Raw genomic sequence first — 17,834 nt, 5'->3', positions numbered from 1 at the left:
GAACTTTGAGATTTCTTAGTCCCAAGAAGACTATAGCGCCGTTGCACTAAACCACCCCAAAATTACCATTGAAGAGAAAGTCTCTAGACTATGTAATTCAGAGAAAATTGACAGTTGTTCAGCTCCTGGCAGTCAGCATTAAACGGTAATCCTTTTGTGTCTCACTGATGGACAAATGAGATCATGTCCTGTTTCCTCCCCCCTTCAAAAGCAGTTTCTTGTCTGAGCAGAGCTCTTAAGACCAGACAATGGGTAGGCCTGATGCCTCACTACATAAGAAACAAAGCTATTAAAAATTTGAATCCTGTTCCTTCTGTTGGACATGATGCTAATTTCTACTAACGTACCCATCTGACCCCTGTAATCAAAGAACAACTAGGAAAAACGGTCCTTCCTTCATGACACAGTCCAAAAGCTTTCAAAAAGGAACAAGCTTACAAAACACGTGTGAGACACAAAAAAAGAAAGAAATAGAAAAAAACAAAGTGTTCTGTTCGATGCCCAGCTCTTATATCATGCATGCTTCCCCTCCCCATAAAGAGAGCCTGAACTGGAAACTATCTGGGCCATCTTTAGCCCCAAGATTTTCAATCCCTGCATCTCTCTGTGATGGCTACCATTATGCCCACTGCAGACTAGGTGCCTGAATTTTAGCCATGTCATCTAACCATGCTCTCACCATCCTTTAAGCACCAACAATAAGAGCACCCCTGACCCTGCTCACTCTACCCCTACAAATATCGTCCCTAAGAGCAGAAACAGCACCTTCCTGAACGGTACTTCACTCAGTCCTACATCAAAACACCCAGGAACAGCCTTTCACACTACATCTCAAGAATTGTGGATGAATATTTTGGAACTAGAAAACCAAAGCGCTGTGTGCTGCACGTGCCTGCAGCATCCCGTAGGAAAAGGCTCCCCTCTCCCTGCATTTCTAGAGGAAGAATCACGGCCAAAAAACGTGAGGGCAAGCGCACGTTTCGGCACATGTCTCAAGGAATCTCCCGAGATAGACCTGGGCCGTTAAAGGAAAAAGGGGGGGAGGGGGCGCATTACGACATGGAGGAAAGGAGGGAAAGTGGGAGACGAAACCAGCACATCCGTAACAGCTGCCCTCAGCCGCCCCGGCCACAGCAGCCCCCTCCCATCGCCCGCGGGCGACGGCCCGGCGCGGGCGCGGTCGGCCCCAGGCGGCGATGCGGTGCGGCGCGGCCCAGCGGCGCGAAGGGAGCCCGGCCTGCGCGCCCGCCGCGGGCCAAGCGCCGCGCCGCCTCCCTCTGCCCGACCGCGGCGGGCAGCGGGATGCCGACCCCCAGGGACATCCCCTTCCCCGCCGGCCGGGGGCCAGCGCCGCCGCCAGGCCGGGCGGAAGCCGCCCCCGCCCGGGGCCATGCGGCGCAGGCCGCTCGCCCGCTCCTCCCAGCGCCGGTCCGCGCCGCAGGCCCGCAGAGCGCTGCGAATGGCGCAGGCGACGCCGCTTTACCTGGCGCGCAGCGCGGCGGGCCGGCGCTCCGGCCTCCCCGGAAGCTCCCGGACTCGGCGAGGCCGCTGCCGCTCCCGGCGCCGCGACGCCGCGCCTCAGCCGCTTCCACACAGGGACCAAGATGGCGGGCGGCCAAGCCGGCGCCAACGACGTCTGACCTCACCGCGCCGCGCGCGCGCGCGCACCAGCTCGCCGGCTCCGCCCCCGCGCCGCCGCTCACGTAGCCACGCCGTGCCGCAGTCCGGTGGGCGCGCAGAGCCCGGGGCGCCCCCTGGCGGCGAGGGTTGGCGGGTGGTGTCGCTCGCCGGTCCCCGTCGCCGGTGCCACAGCACGGGTGAGGACCGTCAGCTCCCGCGGGGGGCACGGCTGGGGACAGCCTCTCCCGGAGGGAAGTGGCTGCAGCCCGGGTGCAAGTGCACAGCGCCCGTCCATTGAGTTTGCAGCAAAATCCCCCGGTGAAGGCACCCGCGGGTGCCTTTCTCCCTGTGGGCTTCAGGGTTCCCGGGCAAGGGCAGGCCTGCTTGATCACCTCGATTTGTCACTGTATATACAATTTTTAGGATGGGAGTGTGCAATGACTCGGGGTACTGGGTCCACCTGACCCCTCCACTGATAATAAACCATTAACAAAACCATGAGAGAAGACCAAATCCATGAGGTTTATTTGTGGCTATCAACTTCACCTCCTAAAAGTTACCAGACAAATACAAAGATCTACATCTAGTGTTTCAGAAAAATCTCAAGGTGTTGTGGGTCTTGATGAAATTTTATAGAGGAAGCTCTGGATGCAGGGAGGAGGGAATGCTGGCCCCATGAGCACCAGCTTGTCCCAAAATGGCTCTTTCCAAAAGCCCACTAGAGATCTGGCCTGGTGCTGATGCAACGCAGGCATGGATTGCAGCAGGTTTGGGGTAAACGCTCTGTATGGCCCTTGGTGGATGCTAAACATCGTCAGGAGGAGGCTGGACAACAAACAGCACCAGGGTCTGAGCTCCTGCCGGTGCTGGGCCAGCTCCAGCCCCACTGACAGCACTGAGCAGCAGCATAGCTTTGCACCATCTCCAGCTCGCCCAGGACCAGGTCACACCAGGTTTCTTCTACGGCTGGGAACCTGCCCGGTGGCTCCAGCCCAGCTGAGAGTATTTAGAGAAGAGAAAACCTGATGTAAGAGCTGCTGGCAGGGCCAGGAGGCACACCCAGAGCCAGCTGGAGGAACTGTTGGAGGAGTCATCCACCACCCGAGTTCTCAAGGGCTTCAGTGTCCGCTGCCATTGGGTCAGAATAGCTTCTCTGGCCCCTCTCCACTTCCCCCGTCCCACCAGTCGGTACTGGTAGGGTGAGCAGGGGCCAAAGAAGATGGCCAGGGCCAGCCGTGGGTCCGTTAGGAGCAGCTTCAGCACACTGGGCTTTGTGCCAGCACATGAAGCAATTTCATCAATGTAGCTGATAAAACTCATCTTCAAGTTCTTCCTTTCGGATGGATTCCTTCAATTGAACATGAAAGAGACAAAATCAAATAGCATCATCCCATCTCATTTCCCAGCTCCATGGAAAGCAAAAGCTCTGGGATCAGACATTGGCCAAGCCCTGGTGACCAGAGTTGAGCTCCCTTAGCCCCAAATAAACCTAAAGGCACTGAAAGAGCCTCTATGGGGTTGGTCCTCAGCAGTTACCTGGGGCAAGGAATAAACAGAAGCTTGTTTTTTCTCTGCAACCTAATTGCGGTCTCAAAAAACTGCCATCATTGTAATGCCACAAATACCCATGCTATGTCCTTCACTGAGGTCACAGGTGTGGATTTGGCCAATTTTGAGAGGTAGAGGAGTAGACATTCACAGGTAAGACTGACAAGGGGACTGGGAGAATCTGGGGGATGCGGAAAGCTTCCTGTGCTGGGAGGGACCTCCAGGATTTTTCTGCTTGAGGCCTCACCTCCCTTGCAGGAGGGAGGACGTGTTGAATCTACTTCAGCAAATTTGGGACAGCCTCGAGGTTGTCTCCGTTGCACCTCAGACTCTCGTACTTCTGTGTAACAGCATTGTGTCTGCAATCGCCGGGGCTCCTGGTGACAATCCCCATGACTATTTTGTCCCAGATCTTCATCAGTGTCCTATGAGCCAGCTCTGCCTTGCTGGCAAACCTAACCCGGCCTGCACCCCACCCAGCCTGAGGTCCCCTCCTTGCTCCTGAAAGCTGCTGCAAGGCAGCATGGCTACCATTACTGTCCCACAACCGTGAGGACCCTTCTCCACTTCCTGTAAAATCCCAGTGCCGACAAGGCAGGATGTTAGCTCCCATGTACACTATGAACAAGTTCCAGCCTTGTCTAATACTCATCTCGACCTGTCAAAAACTGCCACCAAAGTGTCCTCCACCAGCATAGCCTGCTTCCAATGAGATTTCTAGGTGGAGCTTGGCACTGACCTCGGTGCTCCCTACTGGCTGGATTTGGGAGGGAGAAGCCACGAGATGGCACCCTCGGTCTGGAGGAAAACAAATCTCCATCTTCACATGATGAGAATAACGACGTGGCTTGGAAACCTAGTGGAGGGACCTGCAGGTCCTGGGTCTTGCCATAAGCTCCTCCAGAGCACTCTGCCCTTGTTCATCCATAAAGGAACCAAAAAAGTATTTCCCCACCTCGCTATGAGTGGTGAGGGAATAAATGCATCCCAGAAGTGTTGGGTGTTCCAGGGGGTCCTTCACATGGTTGCCATGCGTTCCCCCTTTGCCTAGGTTAATCCTGGCACATGGTGCCCATTGCACCCCAAGGGCAGGTGCATCACACACCTTTCAACCAGTGGCTTCTTCTTTAAAACATCAGCCATCATCTTGCTGGTGGGAGGGAGCTTGTTCCAGCCTGAGAAAAACAGAGAAAACAGAGACCGGCATCAGCACCTTAAACCCCCTTCCCATGTTCCCAGGCCCTATAATGAGAGTGTTCACTCGCAGTAACCAGCTTGCTGGTTATGGCAGTGTGCGTGGAGCAGCAGGAATGTGGGCATGCCCTTTGGGGGGCAGAGGCTACAATGCTACTAATGCCCATGGCTACCATGGGCACTGCAGCAGGAGACAAAATATACCCTAGGCTCAGCAGAGACCAGGTCAGGCTGCCCCAAACCTCCCACCCTAGAAGATCACCCCATCCTTGCACCCTATCTCCTACCTGCAAAGATCCCCGTCACCCAGCGAGCCTGCATTTCTGCTCCCACCATCACAGAGCCAGTCAGCTGGACTAAGCCAATGATGGCAAGTGTTGGCTTTTCCAGCTGGGGAGGAAAGACGCGTTTATAGAGGGAACGGTTATCATCGAAGAGGCTGCGAACCGACTCTTCAAGGAAAGAAAATGGGAAGATGTAGCCCGTGGCAAAGAGCACCACATCAATGTTTTCTTCAGTTGTCCCATCTTCAAAAATAGCAGAGCTTTCAGTGAATTCCTTTACATTTGACTTCAACACAATGGTCCCAGAGAGGAGGCAAAACGGCAGCTCTTCATTGGTAATTGCCTTAAAGTTGGAGCTTGAAGGTGGAAAAGAGGACAGCAGTGTTAGCAACTGAGAGGGACCTGAAACATCTTTTGTAGCCACAGTTCCCCTCTAACGGTTTGCTATTCCACAAATATCCCCCGAACTTAAAAACTGGGCATTTCACACAATTAAACCCTCCTGACTAACCAACAAAATAGTTAGAAAAAACACCTTTTGGTGGAAGCCAAGCCATAGTTTGTGTGGTTAAACCACGAATTGAACTTCCGAAACCTGATCCTCCTCATGAGGGCTGATGGGAGAAGCCAGTCAAGAAAGTGGTTGAAGCGGGTGGTGCTGATCATGTCGAAGGGGAAGCCTTGGTGTGAGACCCGGCTGAACACCCATGTGCTGCTCCTGACGCTGAGGAACACCTGAAGGAGAAGGCAAGTCTCAGCTTCCTGCCCAGACATCTCGTTGCCACTTTTGCCTTGAATGGCAAATCCCATCTCCTGCACTTGGGAGCCAACAGGGTTATCCCAAGGGAAAAAGACAGCATCTGGATGAACCAAACAGCTCGTGGTGGCTTCTGCAAAGTTCCAGCATCTGGAATGGCCACTCCTCAGGTGGCCCAAACTCTCCAGGAATTGCAGAGCTTCTTCAATTGCCCTAAATTTGAAGTGCTATTTATTGCCTGTGGGCAAAGCTTCCTGCGCGTACCCCGAGCCACTGGCTCTTGTGGTTCCTGGCCAGCCTGAGCACCATTGCAGAACTGTACCTTCGCAGCTACATGGCTCAGTTCCACAGAGAGGTCACCGCCAGTGTTTCCAGTGCCAACCACAAGGACCCTCTTTCCCCGGAAAGCCTCCGCATCTTTGTATTCCCAGCTGTGGAGGTACTGCCCTTTGAAGCGAGTGTCGATACCTAGGCACAGAGCAGGGAGCATCTCCTACTGCCAGATAGATACATTTGCTTGCCCCACCTAGCTTCATTCCTGGACCCTCTGCAGCCCCTGGACCCTCCACCACCCACCTCTGCTTGCAGCTGAGAAGCCATGGAGATCTCAGCTCCCTGAGTGATGCCACCCTCCTGAACAGTCCTGCTTCGCAAAATTCTCATGCAGGAGCCTAGCTGCACCTTTATGTGGTGTTTTTCCCATTCCCAGGAACGCCCCCCACCATTTCTATGGGGTGTGGATCCCACCTGCCTCAGCGTGGAGGCTTCATGGAGCAGGTAGGCTTGCAGAGGAAAATGCAGCCAAGTGACCCATGGGTGCTGCATGAAACCCTGGGGGGAAGCCCCAGCCACCCCTGCTGCTGAGGCAGGACTTACCTGGGAAAGAAGCCAGTGGTAAGTAGGGCTCCTGGAAGTGGCCAGTGCAAACCATGACGGCATCAAAGGTGTGTGACTTATGGATGCCATCGGTCTCAGTGACCACCTCCCACTGGCCCGAGGTGGCGAAATCTGGGTGCTTCCTCACACTGAGAACTGTTGTCTTGCACCAAAGCCCAACAAAAGAGAAGTCAGGGACTGCACCACATTTCACAAAGGACCATCCTGCAAAGGGCTGGGGCTGCCAGGGGCAGGTTGGGTCCCTGGGGAGCTGCATGTCACCTCTGAAGCTGTTAAATCCCACCCTGCACCTTTCCCCTGGTGATGGCACTGAGGTGGGGATGCACTGGGCAGCCCATACTGGAGCAGGCTAATTTAAAATATGGAGCCAAAAAGTCTGCGTTCAGGATGCAAAAGGCAGATTGTCCTCACAGGATCACACCTGGCATTGTATCATCCCACCTGGGTGATGCCCTGGTAACTGCTGCCACTGGTGGCTCCACTCCCCGTGACATCTGGGGTTCCCGCTCACCTTGAACTGTATGTGCCGCAGGAGGTCAAAGTGCCGGGCATACATCCGAAAGTACTCCATGAGGAGACTGTGGGGTAGGTAATTGGGAAAATCTTCTGGGCAAGGAAAGTCGCTGAAGCAGGACATCTCCTTGGAGGTGTTGGTAATGACTGAGCGGTACACGCTGACTCTTCCGCTGTCCATGGAGTTCTGTGTGAAGCCAGCAGTGCTGTTTGCAGGTGTATGGGGAAGGACTTTCTCCCCCCAAAGCACTTGAGTATTTTTCCTCCTTGTATTTGGGTACAAGGAATAAACTGGGATTAGCACCTGGTGACCATGGCTTCCACTCCCTCCATCTCCTTCTCCACCTTGGAGTCAGGGTGGAGAAGGCGGTGGAGTCAGGGGGAGCCCTGTGCCTGGGACAGGGACATTCCGCAAGGGCATGGCCACCCTTTCTTCTTTGCTGCAAAGCAAAGGGCATCCAAGGGAGGGGATAAATCCAGGGACAATCCTCCCTACTCTGGCAGGGCCCACTGACCGTGTAGCGCCAGAGCCCCCCGATGTCCTCACTCCTCTCGAAGCAGGTAGGCTCCAGCCCCTCATCCAGGCAGCACTTGACAGAGGCCAGCCCGCTGACCCCGGCCCCGATAATGCCCACGCTCCGCACCATGCTGTCCTGCAGAAGGCAATGGGCCAGCGTGCGAGCAACTGGAAATAAAATAGATATTAGCAGAAACACCAGTCCCTTCTTCCTATCCCCAGCAAAACATCCTTGGTCTTCTCTGGCTGCAGGTGTCCACAGAGGAAAACTGTCTTTGCAGAAAGCCATCACTATTTCTTGGCTTAAGCATCGCCTTTCCTGCTGTGCTAAGCCTGCACTGAAGGCCCAGCGATTCCCCTCCTGCAGGCGAGGGAAAAGGAGGCACTTTTAAACCTCACTGCGCTGCTGCTTCTATTTATTCTCTTTCCTGGACCAAACCAGGGCATGCAAGGAAGGGGAAGGGACTTGCAGCTATCTGCTTCTGCCTGCACAAAATGATCCTCCTGAAATCTTTTCAGGAAACAATCCAGCTAAGCTGGCTCATTTTCATGCTTTCCTTTTTTAACTTCCCATTAAAGAGCATTCTCTTGAAAACAAAACGTGTGGTTTTTTGGTTTTGGGTTTTTTTTTTCAAGCGATGCCTGCCTGAGCAGGAGCACAGCTCAGTGATTCAGAAGTTAGACAGCCCCGTGAAATGTGGCTGGGATTATAGAATATACAAAAGGTAAGAAACCCAGGAAATGCAGGGTATAAATGGAAGGAACTCAAAGCTCAGGTAACTGTGTAAACTGAGCTGTACCGAGCTTGACTGGAAAGCAAGAAAACTAGGAAGAAAATGAACCCACATTATCTTTGATTAGATAACAAACACTCCTACTGCAGACTCTGAAAAAAGCGTTATTTATAACCTTTTCCATATCCGTTTTGTGTCAACAAGTAAGTTAGTGTAAACAGGAACTGGAAGAAACTGCAGAAAGCCAGAGAAAAATGAGGGAGGAGCAAAAAAACTGCTCTGCATCCAAGAGCCTAGCCTGAGCTGCTCCTTCATCTGCAGTAACAGGGCAGGAAGTGCCAGCACTTGCCCACCCCTCATTTCTGGAGCCTCCCTTAGCTTTGGCAAAAGGTAGCGACGTGCCCGGGATGCTAACGTCACCCCTCTTTTCCAGCGCTCCCTACAGACAGCTTTGCTCCGGCGGGTCTCTGTGACACCCCCATCTTCCCCCACCAGCAGCAAGGCGAAGCCAACAGCGAATGCCAAAACCCCAGAGAGCTGGCAGCCCACTTCTAAAGCCTACAAAACCTAGCCAGAGAGAAGTGAGGAGCAAACCTTGCAGAGCAGTGCTGTGCCTTCACTGCTCGAGCTTTGCTTCAAGTTTCTCTCGCCGCAGATTTGTAGGAAAGGCTGAACTTCGGGCAGCTGGCTCCACCTCTTGCACCACCGACCTTTACACCCACGTTTCCCTGCTCTGCTGTGCTTAAATGCACTGGCAGAAAGTTCACAACATCCCTGTGGCAGTGCCGGGTGGAAATCTGGACTGTATTCACAAGGGGGCCGTGCTTGCAAGGACTCCCATGCTTCAGCTCACTGCTGCCCCAACTGCCCCTGCGGTTGTCCTGGTCCATCCCCCATGTGCTGTCTGCTGGACAGGGACTCACTTGGCATCCCTGGGAAATCAGCAAAATACATTCCCTTTCCCCCCAGGCAAGCGGATGGCATCGATGGGGTACATGGTGCACAGTGCAGCCTAATTTTGGGTGGTCAGTGAAAGTCCCTGCAGACCCAAGCTTGTGGGTTGCACACAGGACCTGTTGGCATGGCCCCAGCCCAGGCACGGGACCCCCCAACTCTTACAGTGCACACTGGACGATGAGGTGGCAGCCTACCACACTCCTGCTACAGCTGATGAAGTTTTATTGACTGAAATTCTCTCCACATACAAAATGAAGTCCCAGGATTGTCCTGATGGTGTTGGGGAGCGCAGGGAAGCAGAGCTGGGAGTGCTCAGCCTTGCAGGGTACCAGCCTTGGTCTCAGGGGTGACAAATCACCACAGCCAGGGCTCTTTTGCTGAGAAGATGCACTGATTCAACCCAAACTGGGATTTTTGAGTAATAGGATTTAAGTTTGGAGGAAGGGACAGCCTGACCTGCAGATCCAGCCCAGATAACCCCTTGCTGGACTAAAGAGCCCAGTTCCCAGGTGACTTGGGGCACGGCTGGGCATCTGTGCTCCTTTCTATCTGCAACACCCAAAGCTGTTTTTGCTAGTCTTCTCCTCGCTCCATCCTGACCAGCGTGGTCCAGGCATAGCCATGCTCTGCTCACCACAGCAGGCAGGAGAGCAGCAGAAGGGCAATAAATGCTGGGCAGAGGCTGCTAGCCCCAGCTAGTCAGGTCTGCAAAGCTGTGGTTGAGAGCAAGCTGGAGCACAGAGAGGCTTGTGCTGCTGATTAAAATTTTAATTTTGTTGTGATCTGCTGAAATTCCTTTCCCCTTGTCCCATGGCACCCTCTGGGGCTGTTTGACCTGAAATAACATCCCCAAGGACAAGAAAAAAACCTAAAGTCTACTGGAAACAAAACAACAGGGCAGCCATGAGCAGGAGGAACCCCACCACCATCAGGAGAGGAGGGAAGGGGCTGGAGATGCCAGCAGGGACTCGTGTTCTCGTGGGTTTCAGGGTCCGGTCCCACTGGGTGAGGATGGCCTGGCGCGCCCCCTCCCAGCGCCCGGGGCCCCTCAGCCGGTACTGGTATGGGGTGCAGGGGCCAAAGAAAACGGTGAGGGCCAGCCGGGGGTCTCTGCAGAGCAGCCCCAGCACGCTGGGCTTGGCACCAATGAAGGAGGCGAGCTTGTCCATGTAGACCAGGCAATCGGTTTTGAGGACTTCGTCAAAGGACAGACCAAACCTTAACGAATGGGAGAAGAAAAACAGGTGTGAGAAGGATTGGTGTCAACAGGGCTGAGAGGGACTGAAGGTCAAGTCCTCTACACAACCATTGTTATTGCATCCAAACACAACTGGGTTGCTCTTAGAAAAGGAGTGGGTGCACATGCACTGGAAACCTGGGTCTGTCTGGGCCTAAATCATGCCTCTGACACAACATGCGTAAGGTGATGCTGGCCCTGGAACACACCTTTCTCATGTGCATCAGTCGGTCTTTCATTTCATTATTCACAAGTTGTATCTGGCCTCTCCTTCATCTTGGTGGACCTCTAGTAAAAGACTTTGTCAAACCAGCTTTTTTTTTTTTTTTCTAACTAGTTTTCCCTTGGCTCTCTGCAGAGAAGTCACATGCAGCATGAGAAAGGCAGCACCCTTTAGCTTCCCTCACATTCCTTTCCATCAAGTATTGCAAAAATGCATGGTAAATTGGAGAATTGCTTCCAGTTTTCCTTCTCTGCAGAATTCACAGCTTCATGTCCCACCTTTGGTGGGCTGAAAAGAGCCATGTGTATGTAGCCTTGTATCGTACAGCAATTGTTCTGAGCTATTCTGTATTTTACTTTTCTATACCTTTTCTGTTATAGCTATCTAGGTGAACTATGGATTTACATATCACCCATTTTCCTAGTTTTATCTCATTCATTTCCTTCTGTTTCTTAGCCTTTTATTTGACCCTTTGCCTGCCCATGAACTACATGCCAGTGTGCTTAGTTCACAGTAAGTCAGCTCTCCACGCTGAGAGGTGAGGCAATTTGTATGTATGCCTCAGGTTGGAGTTTGTTTTTTTTTTTCCCAGCTGAATTACTTTGCATTTATTACCGTTAATTTCTCTGGCATTTTATTTTTCCATCCCTGGGGAACCTGGCACACTTCCCCAACTTCCAAGCAAGCTTTAGTTCTGACTACCCTGAATTCATTTTTTCCTGTCATCAACAGGCAGAATATCTGTCAAATCAAAGGTTACGTTGGGTGAATGCAAGTAAAAGGGGTGGCTGGATCTGGGCATTCCTGCCTTGTCTCTGCTGTGTGTGGGGAGCAGACACAGAGTGTGAGCCTGCATGTTGCTTCCCCCCAGACTCCAGGGGCTTGTCAATCCACTGAAAAAAACTTCGGGGCTCTGGGGAATGGCTTACCATTGTACTCGGTTTTTGTTCTTCTCATTTACTTCCTTCTCCATGACAGACTGAGGAGGCAATTGACACAAGCCTAGAAGAGAGAGGAGAGCGTCCTGCAGAGTTCAACTCTTGGGGGCACTTGTGCACTCATTTAGAGATACGAAACATGGGAAGCCCTTCCAAGGGAGACAGGAAAGCCTCATTGCTCAGATTTTGCTCAGCAGTGGCAATTCTTCCAGAGGCCAGCCCTCCGCAGTGGTACAAATTCACCTGCACTTTTTCCTGCTCCTACAGATTTGTGCTGTCACAGTACAGGGAGACAATGTGGGGTGAGATGGGCTGTGCAAACCCCAGAGGCTATCATCCCAAAGAGAAACCCCAGAGCTTCCCCTGTCTCTGTGGAGGAGCCTTAATGCAGCCCTACACACCAGCCCATCAGGAAGTTATTTGTATAAACCAACCAAACAACCCCCAGTAGGTTTTTTTCCCTCACATCAATAATTACAAATAATTCCTTTTGTGGGGCAATGGCACTCTTCCTCTCTGGTAGCCACGGTGGATAAACATCTCTGTCCCTTAAAGAACAAAAACTTCTACCAGGGTGGACCCACCACAGTATCTTAAAGACAATTCTTATTTATGCATCCAGGTTTACATATCCATCTCTGTGCTTTGACTTCTGAGATATTTTAGAGAAAAAATACTTTTTTCAACAACCTAGTTTAGACTGTGGTTTGCAGGATCAGGTGCAGGACTGCGTATCAGCTGAGTCACAGTGAGGAACAGAGTGCATGCTCTTGGCTGGCAGCAGGCACATACAGAGCATTAGCTTACAAACATTAGCTTAACTGGCCAAAAAAAAAAAGTGATTTAAGGTACATGTCATGAACTTGCATGTAGCTTGGACCAAGCATACACCCATGTTGCTGTAGCTTAGCTGAAGTGAAATAACTTGGCAAGTCTGAGCCCTAGAAATGCTCCCTTGTCCACACTGAAGAGCTCACATTATCTCTCCTACCTTTGAAGACACAGGTGACCCAGCGTGCTTGCATCTCTGTCACAGGCATGATGGCTCCAAATGGCTTGATCAGCCCAAGGATGGCCAGAGTGGGCCTCTGCAGGTGGGTTGGGAACACATATTTGTAGAGGGATGCGTGTTTGTTTTCCACCTTGACGACTGCTTCTTCTAGGAATGGGAAGGAGACATTGTAGCCTGTGCAGAAGATGACGATATCAATGGGCTCCTCCTCAGGACAATTGTAGAAAACAACTGAGTTGTCCTTGAACTCCTTCACACTTGGCTTGATGGTGATCCTCCCTGTCAGGATGTAGCTTGGAAGGTCATCATTGATCACAGGCTCGCGCACCAGGTGGCTGTGGAGAGCTGAGGGGCTCAGAGTGTTGGAGACCATAAGCAAGCCCTGCTGGTGTCCCTGCTCCTAATCCCCTGGGCCCACCAGCCCCACGACCTCTCAGTGTCATTTGCTGAGAGCAGACAGCCCTGCCCCTCCCTTCTCCAAACACTGACATGTTTCACCCGTGCACTAGTGTCACCCTGTCCCACAGCCTGGGTGACTTATGGACATCTCCTGTCGCCTTCTTCCATTCACTCCATTACCCTTTAAACCATCTCTTTTCAGAGCCGATCCATGCTTTAAGCCTCCTCCTCTTTTCCCAGGGAGCCTCATGAGGAAAACTTCTCTGGTCCTTCCTAGCCTTTTCCAGTGTGCTCCATCTCACACCACCTAAGGGGCCTACCGCTTATCTTCCCCTGCTAGGCTATAAACTCCCCACTGGAGATCATCCCAGCCTGGGTGTCGGTTGCTGCACTGGTTGGTGTTGGTTGCTGAAGATCTCCCCTGCCCACAGCACAAGCCCTGTGACACCGCATGGGATGGGAGACACCAAGAAGTACCTCTTCTCTGGTTGAAGGCCATAGTTTTCATGCTTGAACCGCTGGTTCACCTTGTAGTTAATCAACCCCCATGAAAGGGGTCCGGGGAGGCTGTTTCTGATCAGGCTCATAAGGCGAGTGTTAAAAACCATGTCCCAAGGGTAGCCATGGTCAAACACGCGACTGAGCACCCAGGCACCTTGGCTAGTGCAAATGGTCACCTGGGAGAGAGTGGAGAATCAACAATTCCGGTGATGAATTTGCATGTTGCCTTTATAAAGCAACCTGGGGGATAAAGCACAAACAGCTTTGCAATGAAAAAGCAGCAACAGCATCTTTAAGAACTCTCGGCAGCTGGTTATGGAAGTTAAACAGGAGAGAAGAAAAAAACCAGCTTGCTTTAAGGGTTTTGGCCAAGAAATACAGATCCAGAAATACTATTTGGACACTACACAGGGTAAACCCAGCTTGTTCTTCCTGCAGTGATGGCAAACTCAGCTATTGCCTCCAGCATCACCCTCCCTGAACCCCTGAGGTGGCTGTACCTTTGCAGCTACACGGCTGGCCTCCACTGCAATGTCCGCTCCTGAATTGCCCATGCCGACCACGAGGACGCGCTTTCCCTGAAACGTGTCGGGATGCTTGTACTGCCGGCTGTGAAAGTACTGGCCTTGAAACTTCTCGATGCCTTGGGGAAAAAGAAACAAAGCTTTTAATTACTTGAGCATTTGTGGGTTTTGTTAGGAGACCTGGCGTAGAAATAATCCAGATGGCAAGAGCAAGGAAGTGCAATCCCTGGCCAATGGGGACTTGGAAAGGTCCAGCCCCCCATCTCACGCACACAGAATTGGTGCTTCCTCTCCAAAATGGGGTCTCATGCATCCATGCACAGTAGTGAGCAGTGACACATGTGCTGGGTGGGACTTGAAAGACAGTTTATGTGCAAGAGCCGTGCTGGTGCCGTCTTAGGATTCAGCCTTTACGAGGTGGGGATAGAAAGAATCAGAAACGCCAGTTTCCTCTTCCATTCTGTGAGTGACTTCAGAAGCACTTGACAATGCTGATGACAAATCAACCCTTTCTATCCTGACAGCTGGGGAAGTTCATCACAGCAGTGCTGAGTACATCTCTGTCAAAGATGATGGAGCTTCACTGACAGGACCTTGTCCCATCTCACATACTGTGCAAATGGTTTCTTCGAGGCTAAACCCTCCTATCTTAAAGGTTTGCTCTGAAGTGCCAGTGCCTGCAGAGACAAAGCTGCTGAAGCGCAGGATGTATTGCTGTTCATGCCAGGAGGTTTGAAAAGCAGAAGCAAGAAAAGGAAGGAAGCATTTTCCCTGAGGAACTTCTAACCCTTTTTCCCCCAGGCCCTAGAAGCAGGTAACCACATGCAGCCATGTACTGTACCAGGAAAACAGTGCAGGGGGAGGGATGGCTCAGAGAAATTGCCGCTGCAAACCATAACAGCATCGAAGACATGTGATGTCTTCTTCCCATCCACCTTTGTGACCACATCCCACTGTCCCGTGGTAGCAAAGTCTGGGCATTTCCGGATGCTGACAACGGTGGTCTGAAATATGGAAGCAAAGCAGAGTCCCCACCAGCACTCAGCATGTGTGGGAAGCAGGGCAGTGCTAGGGCACCCACCACTCACCCCAAATTTGATGTGCTTCTGGAGGCCAAAGCGCTCAGCATAGCGGCGGAGGTAGTCCAGTAGCCGAGCATTGGGCAGGAACACTGGGAAGTCCTCAGGGTAGGGGAAGTCAGAGAATGCTGACATCTCCTTTGAGGTGTTGCTGATGACTGACGGGTAGAGGCTTGGCCGGCTGGCCTCGATGTGCTCCTGACATGGCACCCCGGGGTGCATTAGCCCAGTCCCCCCACTGCCCTTCTCCTGCTCTTGGGGAGTGCAGCAGGGAGAGTTCAGCATCCAGCAAGCTCTTGCACCCCTTCCTCACTCGCTGGAGCCCAGCTCAACCTGCTCCCCAGCCTGCAAAGCTGCAGCTCTTGTCAGAAGCAGGACAGGCACCACTGACTCACCGTATAGCGCCAGAGCCCCCCGATGTCCTGGCTCTGCTCGAAGCAGGTGGGCTCCAGCCCCTCATCCAGGCAGCACTTAGTGGCAGTCAGCCCGCTGACACCCGCGCCCACCACCGCCACTCTCATCCCTGCTGTTTCTGCTGGGATTCCAGGGACTTAACCTGGGAAAAACCCCATAGACGGTCACTATCCTCTCAGGGAGCAGCTGCTGGCATATCCTCTATAGCAGATTTCTCTATGTGCCACCCCCAAACCTTCCTTCCCTTTACCAGCATTGTGGGCTCTTCATTTACAAGTTTAAATATTAATTTTCTCCTCCCCCCCTTTTTTCAATAAATCCCTCCACTTTTACAGTGCACTCACCAGGCTGCTTCCAAAACCCTGCAGCTGCCCTGGAAACTCGCTTTGAAAGTATGTAGTCAAGCCACAACTAACTGCCAATTTTTATTTACAAGCTATGTTTAAACTATGCCTCCTTATCAGTCTTGCAAATATTTGTATTTTATCTTCAGAGACCTGCCCCTGCCTTTCTCAGACAAGAAAACAAAATGCACACCAGGACTACTGAGTCCCTGCATCCCTGACTGGGTCCTGTCCTCCATCCCTGGGGAAGACATTGCTGACTTTGACACGGCTACTGAGGCTGATGAAGGGGCTGTGGGTGTAGCATACCTTGGCTTTAGGGTTGCTTTTGTGTCTGTCTCCCAAAGCCAGCCCACTCGGGACATCAGGCCTGCAAACAGCTTAAAAGGCAGCAGCCCTGGGTTGATATCAAGCCCCACGAGGGTCACAGGGCTGCAGAAGGGATAATGGTGGACCCGAAGCCCTCTTGATACTGCTGGGCAGTGAAACAAGGAATGATGGCCAGGCAGCTCAGGCTGGACATTGCCAGAGCAAGGACCACCACACAAATGCCCTGATCAACCTTTGCTGCTGCAATCCCTGGTTTAACCTCAGCGCTGTCAGGTAGCACCGTGCTTGACTGAGTTATTAACTTGGTGCACTGGGACAGCACTATAGCTTGCTGGCACCAGTTCTCCTGCCCTGAAAAGCACTTTCAGCTTCCACCAGACACAGAGGATGGTGTATTCATCAGAAAAATAAAAAGTCCTCCATAGAAGAATGGGGTAGGACACTATTTTCTAGACCCCACCAAATTCCCCATGGACAATTTCAATTTTCAGTAGGAAGGCAGCAGCTAATGAATACTCTGCTTTCCAAGGATGGAATGAAAACTGGACTTTTTCCTTTTTCAGTGAAGAAAGTGCTAGAATAAGCTGCACATTGCTAACTATTCTGTGGGAGGTTTTCTGTGTAGTGTGAGTTAACTTTTATTGCAAACATCTCCCAGCTATGTATGCTATTTAATTCCCTATCCTTTTGCAGAGAAGCTAAAAATAACAACTAGGAAACACCATCTCAGCTACTCCATGCCTGTCTCTGCAAGTATCTGTAGCAGCTAACCTCAGAGCCTCAAGCCGTGGGGCAAGGAGGGATGGAAAGGCTTTGCAGCCACCCAGGAACACTTACCTCCCAGCCTTGGCTGCCTGTGCTCTGCCTTGCCACTGCTGCAGGGAGAGCTCCCTCTTGCTCCCAGCTTACAGGCGAGACACAGCACTTTGGCAGAGGCAGGGCAGGGCAGGCAGCTCCCCCCTGCACAGGCACAGGTCACCCCACTCCCACAGCAGTTGCACAACCAGGTTTTGCATGGGAGGAGTGGCTGGACAATCCTGCTGTTGTGCAGAGTGAGCCAGATGGCCCAGCTGATGATCTCTAAAGGGATCATGTGGGTAGGAGAGACCAGAGTGGTCCAAATGTGTTCCGCAGTCATGCAAAAAGTATCTGTGTGTGCAGGACTGACTCCAGCTGTGGGATGTTTTCACTTGCTTCATGGCTGCCTTTCAAAAGGAGACAAAGCAGTTGACGGACAGCAGGTTTTTGGTAGGAATTTGGCCCTAGGGCATTCTTCAAAAGAGAGCTGGGTTTGTGGTCACTGCTCCCAGGCATGGAGGCTGCATCGCACCGTCAGCCACAGGTATTGCTGCTAGGAGTGGGCAGGAGGCTCCCCATGCAAACTGAGAAAGCATGAAATGGCCACAGACACTAGTGTACCAAGGTCCTAAGCACAAACAAAGTGGAAATGTTAACTGAAATATCAATGGAGGACATAACACCCATCCAGGCATCTCCCAGGGGTAAATGATCATGGAAATGAAGGGGACAAGGGTGGCTTTGGACAGGGTTTTTTTCCCAGCTACTCAATATATTTTAAGGGTTACTGGGAAAAAGTATGAAATCTCTTCAAATGAATACAGCTGGACACAGATGCCAAGGAGAAACAGTTGATAGAGGACTGGGTCTTTAGGAAAAACAGCATTTAGAAAAAGACATAGTGATATTTGTGCCATGGGGCTGACAGCAGGTTGCTCACTGGGGCTCTACAGTGTGAGTGCAGGGGACATGGTGAAAGCTGACGGCCCCATCAAGGCATTGCCTTGACAGTGA

The 17,834-nt window shown here is 52.1% G+C and overlaps 3 protein-coding genes across 31 annotated transcripts in view; all 3 read right to left on the bottom strand.

The window, feature by feature from the left end:
* The window catches only part of PRRC2C (proline rich coiled-coil 2C), a 75,127-nt gene extending 73,457 nt beyond the window's left edge, over nucleotides 1–1,670 (bottom strand). For 23 of the 25 annotated variants that reach the window (XR_003992929.1, XR_003992930.1, XM_030496368.1 and 20 more), the window contains exon 1: nucleotides 1,484–1,670. The gene's annotated coding sequence lies outside the window, so the exon portion shown is untranslated. The remainder of the gene's footprint in view (nucleotides 1–1,483) is intronic. The other 2 variants (XM_030496376.2, XM_030496369.1) reach the window with 2 other exon arrangements.
* A 448-nt stretch (nucleotides 1,671–2,118) lies between these two features.
* LOC115612285 (dimethylaniline monooxygenase [N-oxide-forming] 4-like) lies at nucleotides 2,119–8,857 on the bottom strand. 4 transcript variants are annotated; one of them, XM_030496398.1, is made up of 9 exons: nucleotides 8,659–8,857; nucleotides 7,329–7,466; nucleotides 6,812–7,000; nucleotides 6,280–6,442; nucleotides 5,726–5,871; nucleotides 5,182–5,381; nucleotides 4,650–5,002; nucleotides 4,274–4,343; nucleotides 2,119–2,968 (listed from the first exon to the last, which is right to left on the bottom strand). In XM_030496398.1, the coding sequence occupies exons 2-9, from the start codon at nucleotides 7,458–7,460 to the stop codon at nucleotides 2,581–2,583; spliced, it is 1,641 nt and encodes a 546-aa protein (XP_030352258.1). In that variant the 5' UTR covers nucleotides 7,461–7,466; nucleotides 8,659–8,857; the 3' UTR covers nucleotides 2,119–2,580. The 4 variants fall into 4 exon arrangements, with proteins under 4 accessions (XP_030352258.1, XP_030352255.1, XP_030352256.1 ...); XM_030496395.1 differs by having other exon boundaries at nucleotides 7,329–7,498; nucleotides 8,659–8,741; XM_030496396.1 differs by lacking the exon at nucleotides 7,329–7,466 and having other exon boundaries at nucleotides 8,659–8,679.
* Nucleotides 8,858–9,226: 369 nt separating this feature from the next.
* On the bottom strand, nucleotides 9,227–16,893 carry FMO1 (flavin containing dimethylaniline monoxygenase 1). Of its 2 annotated transcripts, XM_030495737.1 has the most exons (9): nucleotides 16,860–16,893; nucleotides 15,330–15,490; nucleotides 14,944–15,132; nucleotides 14,697–14,859; nucleotides 13,832–13,974; nucleotides 13,308–13,507; nucleotides 12,411–12,766; nucleotides 11,411–11,483; nucleotides 9,227–10,239 (listed from the first exon to the last, which is right to left on the bottom strand). In XM_030495737.1, the coding sequence occupies exons 2-9, from the start codon at nucleotides 15,453–15,455 to the stop codon at nucleotides 9,897–9,899; spliced, it is 1,593 nt and encodes a 530-aa protein (XP_030351597.1). In that variant the 5' UTR covers nucleotides 15,456–15,490; nucleotides 16,860–16,893; the 3' UTR covers nucleotides 9,227–9,896. The 2 variants fall into 2 exon arrangements, with proteins under 2 accessions (XP_030351597.1, XP_030351598.1); XM_030495738.1 differs by lacking the exons at nucleotides 9,227–10,239; nucleotides 11,411–11,483 and having other exon boundaries at nucleotides 12,637–12,776.
* Between the last annotated feature and the right edge of the window lie 941 nt (nucleotides 16,894–17,834).

The sequence above is a fragment of the Strigops habroptila genome, chromosome 8 (genome assembly GCF_004027225.2).
Source record: "Strigops habroptila isolate Jane chromosome 8, bStrHab1.2.pri, whole genome shotgun sequence".
Lineage (NCBI taxonomy): Eukaryota > Metazoa > Chordata > Aves > Psittaciformes > Psittacidae > Strigops > Strigops habroptila.
Note: the sequence above shows the minus strand (reverse complement) of the source record. Positions and strands in the feature narration are given on the sequence as shown.